At 43.0% G+C, this 6,000-nt stretch overlaps 1 protein-coding gene across 2 annotated transcripts in view; it reads left to right on the top strand.

Annotated features, from left to right (window-relative positions):
• The first annotated feature begins 4,937 nt into the window (after window positions 1-4,937).
• Window positions 4,938-6,000, top strand: part of NCOA7 (nuclear receptor coactivator 7) — a 46,821-nt gene continuing 45,758 nt past the window's right edge. For both annotated transcript variants that reach the window (XM_079970754.1, XM_079970753.1), the window contains exon 1: window positions 4,938-5,074. In XM_079970754.1, the coding sequence (XP_079826880.1) occupies window positions 5,025-5,074 (50 nt within the window). In that variant the 5' untranslated portion in view covers window positions 4,938-5,024. The remainder of the gene's footprint in view (window positions 5,075-6,000) is intronic.

Here is a 6,000-nt window from a genome sequence, read left to right as displayed (position 1 = left end):
GGTGACATGGATGTCAACAATATGGTACTGTTTTTCCTTTTACTTTGACAGGCCTCTTGTGAAATGTCCTTCCCATGGAAGCTTATCTGGTACCTACAGACAGCAGGCAAAAATGGTTTGATTTATCCAGGCATTTAAAATTTTGCCACTATTTTCTGTCTTTCTTTTTAGGACCAATAGCAGTGGGCAATGGATGGTGGCAGGGTGGAGGGTGATTTGCATCTCAAGGGAAGCTTCTATTGGTACTAATGGGAGCTTCCCTTGGCATGCAAACAGCACCTTTTAGTAATAGTAAAGAAATCCTGTACAGTGGTGCCTCACAAGACGAAATTAATTCGTTCCGCGAGTTGCTTCATCTTGCGATGTTTTCGTCTTGCGGAGCGCGGATTCCCCGGGTATTAACGGCTTTAAGAAAAAGGAAGCAAACCCGCAAGATGTTTTCGTCTTGCAAAGCAAGCCCATAGGGAAATTCGTCTTGCGAAGCAACTCAAGAAACGAAAAACCCTTTCGTCTTGCGCGTTTTTCGTCTAGCGAGGCACCACTGTATACCAGAAGGTAAATAAGGCTAGTAATCCTATACCCAGTGACATGGGAGTGAGCTCTATTGAACCCTGTGGGACTTGCTTCTGATTAGATATGTATAGAATTGTGAGGTAAATAGAAGCAAGCATGCTGATTTCTACATTGATATAATCTCTTAAATTTGAATCCATGACCCACCTAAAGCTATCTGTTTCCCTTTTAATTCAGCCTTGAGAGTAGGCAAGGATCATGTACCTGAAATGTGCGCACACACTGAAGTAAATTAGTATATGCAAAATAAGGCTTCCTCCTTCCCCACTCATCTTGCAGAAGATATGATTTCTTGACCTCTGTAGCTTGGTTTTGAGGTTAAAGCCATTGGAGAAGCCATTGAGCTGGCATACTTCAAGAAATTCTCTTTAGTTGTGAGTAAAAAGAAGCATTCCTCTTGTTGCCTATGACAGCCTTAGATTGTTGTTTGCCTTCCCAGAGCATCCCTTAACTTCATGGATGAATTACCTCAAGTATGTCACTGTGGCCAACACTTTCCCTGTCTTTTCTTCAGGTTGCTTTCTTGTGAACTCTCCATATATTGGCCCATGGTACATCCATTTTATTTTAACTTTGCGCTCACTAATTAGGCAGGCAGTTTCTTATGAACTTTCAGTCTTATTTGTGGTGACTGCATTTTGCCTGAAGAAACAACAAAGTAAGTGGTGGCTTACTCCGATTTCTACTGGTTATAGCGTTTCTGCTGCTGTTTCAGTCTGTCACAACTTTAGTGTTGCTCTTAAATTGCAGACTCTGATTAAAGCTAGTGAGGTGGCATTGTTAGCTGGAAACTGACGTTACGCCTAAACTGATTGGGCAAAATACTGTGGATGGTATGTATTAATGCTATTCAGTGCAGCCTGCTATTGAATTTGCAGAAATGGAATTGAAAGGTTAAACTGCTAGTAAAAGCATTTATATTTATTCATTCCATTTATTTCCACACTTTTCCATATCCATGGTTTTTGTATTGTGGTATGTGAAGCCCTAGTTTTCCTCAGGTTCTTCTTGTTGAGAAGGTCAATAATGGCAGACAGGCAGCGGCGGAGCAAGCCGATTGGGCGCCTGGGGTGGCCCACATGCCCTGCGCCCAGGGGCCGGGCCAGCTGGGCCAGGATGCTCTGCGGGGCCTCCAAGGAGTCTGCCTGCCTCCTCCCACTCAGCTGCTCTACAGCTGAGGGATAGGCGGTGGACGGACCGTTTGGGGCAGTGTGGAGCCTGCGGGAGCCCAAGCCACTGCATCACTCCCGGTGAGTGCTGCCTGCCATTTTGTCACCCCCTCAGTGGTGACTCCCAGGGCATCCGCTCCCACCGCACCCCCCTTCCTCCATCCCTGCAGACAGGATGCCCTTGTGCCACTATTTATGATCTTTTCATGGTCATCCATATGGGCTCATTCTTGTGTGTGCTCTCAATTTGTGTCAGGCAGGTGTGGCTAACCTGTGGCCTTCCAAGTAGTTTTGGACTCCCATCAGCCCTGACCAGCATGAGTAATCATTAGGACTGATGGGAGCTCCAGTGTAGGAACATAGAGGGCCTCAGGATAGCCACCTTTGCTGAAGATAACATTTCCCAAAAGCTGGACCATGTACCAGAATCCTCATTGGTGAGCAGATATTTTGTGGCCAATGTGTTGGATTCCCTGAAAACAAATAGTTTGAATACAGCTTCTGGCAGATGTTCCTACAGTTTATTAACTAACAGATTTTTGTTTACAGCATCTACATATACTCAAAACCAGGGGTCGGCAAGGTTAACCAGCCATGGGCTGGATCCCTCCTACAGAGATCGTCCGTGTGCCGGACTGGTGAAGCATGGCCCCGGAAATCGTGTCTGTGCATGTCTGCAGTGCTGGAAATTGCTTCTGCGCATGCCCAGACGCCGAAAATCACACCTGCACAGAAGCAATTTTCAGCGTCTGGACATGCGCAGATGCGATTTTTGGCGCCGCTTGGTGAATCTCCGCGTTGTGCCTGTTTAGCGAAGCACACGTGGGACTCACCGAGCAGGCGGCTTAGTTCGGGGGCAGCTCGTGGGGCGGTAAAATGGGCTTCGTGGGCCGTACGTTGCCGACCCCTGCTCAAAACTGTATAGTCATCACCCTGAACCACATTAGTTCTAAAGAGTATGCAGGAAACCTTGTCAATCATGCAGCAGTGGTATGCTGTTGAGGAAAAACTGTCTCTAGGTTGAATACAGCGAAGAGGTTGAGAATCCTGGCCTGTTTTGGCACAAAAGCAGATCTTTGTTATCTCTTGATTCTGAAGTAAATGTTGACCAATTAGTTTCAGTGGTAGTAATACAGCAATTGTGGAAAGTGATGTGTATTTTATTACCATATATCTATCTTAAAAGTTCGGTAGTCATCCTTTTGACTCCTACTTGTTGTTGAGCAGACTAGGAAATAAAAAAAAGAAGTGGGGAAAGAAAAGAGGAACACTAGATATGGTAAACTTAATTTATGGTTGCAGGGAGATTACTAATGCCTTCTCCAAAAGGTCTCCTCCCACCTTTGATTATTGTTTCTTTTTCTTAAGAGCACATGGGAGTGATCTGACTTCCTTCCAGTGAATCTTTGAAGATATATTTAGTGCTTTTGTTTATTAGAATAGTTCTCCAGTTTTGAAGAGCTTAGCCCTTTTAGGACATTATTTTTATTCTACAGAGAGTTCTAATGGGACTGTATTATTTTTCTAAATTGGTTTTTATTTATTTTACCCACTTTTCAGATTAATCTTCCAAACAACTAAAAATAAAGGCACTACAGTCATACCTTGGGTTGAAGTAGCTTTGGGTTGAGCATTTTTGGGTTGCGCTCCGCAGCGACCTGGAAGTAACGGAATGTGTTACTTCCGGGTTTCACTGCATGCTCAGACGCTCAAAATGACACCACGCGCATGTGCGGAAGCGGTGAATCGTGACCCGCGCACGCTCAGACGCGGGTGGCATTCGCTTCAGGATGCGAACGGGGCTCCGGAACGGATCCTGTTCGCATCCAGAGGTACCACTGTATAATGATTAAAAACACAGTACACAGTATAATTGGGAGTGGGTGGTGCTGTGGTCTAAAAGACTGAGACTTTTTGGCTTGCTGACAGAAGGTCGGCAGTTCGAATCTGTACGATGGTGTAAACTCCTGTTGCTCTGTCCCAGCTTCTGCCAACTTAGCAGTTTGAAAGCACACCAGTGCAAGTAGATAAATAGGTACCTGTGTGGCAGGAAGGTAAATGGTGTTTCCGTGTGCTCTGGCTTCCATCGCACCAGAAACAGTTTAGCTGTACGTGAACAAACGCCAGCTCCCTCAGCCTGAAGCGAGATGAGCGCTGCAACCCCATAGTCACCTTTGACTGACGTTAACTGTCCAGGGGTCCTTTACCTTCTACCTTTTTATACACAGCATAAGAATATTGAGGAGAGTATTGGAATATCCACAGTTATAATCATACTGGCTACTATTCTAAGTGAAAGTTAAGAAATATATATTATGTGGCCCACAATAAAAATAGAAGGCTCAATTGTAAAATGCTTTCTGGAATTAAAAAAGAAAAGAATAAGCAATGTAGTGATTGTATTGGACAACCTTGGTTTGGCTGGTTCCAGGGCCACGCAAATGGCATCAAGGACCAAATGCAGCCTTGGGGTTGTGTGTTGGACCCCTGTGATTTAGACAGACTGCAGATAATTTGCACTAACAGTGCTATGTGGGAAAACGGTGCACGCTCTGTGAAACGAAGATGCAAAATGCCAGATCTATTTTCTACCACAAGTGAACCCCCCTCAAATTTGTGTTTTGTTTTAGTTCAGATGCCTTGAATGTTCTGTCTTTGTGTGTGTCTGTTTCTTTCTTTCTGAGCATTAAAACAACAACAACAGAAGCAAACAAACAACACTCAGGTTGTTCATTCTTTCCAGGTTTCTTGTCTTTTGTGGATATATGGACAGAGATGTTTAACCTGTTGATAGAACCGCAGCACAGTGCATTAAAATAATTGCAGTTAGATGGTGAATGAATTCTTTGTAAAGTGGTTTTAAAGGCAGTTCATTAACATTGATGTCAGACTTCTGTTTTTATTTGACACATATATACACACACATAAAATCCCATGTGCAACTTGTGTTTCCCTATTTGTGTTTCTATTTTAAGGAACCTTGTGTTCCCCATGCACTGAACTGAGCCACTATTGTTTTTCTTTTCTTCTGTTTTTGGTACAATAAGCTTTGTCATGTGACAGTGCTTTCACTGGTTTAATTTACCATGCTGTGGGACTATGCACTGTAACTCTTCAAAAAAAATGAAGCAGCAGCAGCAAATCAGGTGTTGTCGACATGTTAATTTCTGAGCTTCCTCTTTTCCCCTTCCTCAGTGATAACTGCATGGATCGTGTGTGAACGCTAACTGGAAGTTCAGAAGCTCAGCCAATTCACCTTACACTTTTTACTATTTCTTTACAATGGAGATCAAGGAAGAGAAAAAAGAACGAAGACAAGGCTATTTTGCCCGGTAAGCTACTTGCTGCTCTTTCCGTTGTTTCAAAATGCAACTGTGGACTTTCCCCTCTGTCGGTCGTAACGTTTTAATCCAGGGCAAATACTCTGACTGCATTTTCCTGCTTGCTATGTGAGTTACGCTTTGCTTTCTTTTTCTTTGTTGTCTCTGAGTATCCACACTTCCGTGACACGTACAGGTTGGAGCCCCCAGAGTGCAACTAATTTCGAGCTGCTTTGAATCTTTTTATTTTATTGCTACTGTATGTTGAATCTGGACGTTAGGGATTTGCTTCCTGTCTAACCTGTTTAACCCTGGTGGAACCAAGCTGCAAGTCACAAGTCTTTTCCACCAAGAATGTAGTGCAAGGGTGGGAAATCTGTGGCCCTCCAGAGGTTGCTGGATTACTACTCCCATTATCCCTGACTGCAGCTGATGGGACTTGTAGTACCACAACATCTGAAAGCCTGGGGGTCTTTGACCCCTAATGCTGTACGGAAGGTTTTTGAGTACAGCACACGTCAGTGTTCATAAAAGAAAGAATATTAACTTGAAACAGAAATGACTAACAACTCTGGTATTTCATGCACCTCTGCAGACTACTAAAATAAAATATCTAGGAATTAAAATTAGTAATTAGACTTAGTTACCTACAGCTTACTGGCTAATATCCAGTTCATCGGTACTTGGGAATAAATTATATTGCAGTCAATGTAGTTTTCTTAGTAAATATGCTTAGGATTGTGCTGCATGTGTGGAAGGCAACATTTCATTATTATTTTTTTACCATGGTATATAAAAATAAATATTTTTATTAACTTTAACACAGGTTTGTTCTACTTGAGCCATGACTTTTGAATTTTACTTCCCATCAAAGCCTAAAGTCTTTTGTTAGGAAGTTGACCTTCATTTTAAATAATAGGTATATTTAACTTGCTATG

Source organism: Podarcis cretensis (genome assembly GCF_951804945.1).
Source record: "Podarcis cretensis genome assembly, chromosome: 3".
Lineage (NCBI taxonomy): Eukaryota > Metazoa > Chordata > Lepidosauria > Squamata > Lacertidae > Podarcis > Podarcis cretensis.
This window is presented reverse-complemented; position numbering and strand designations above follow the sequence as displayed.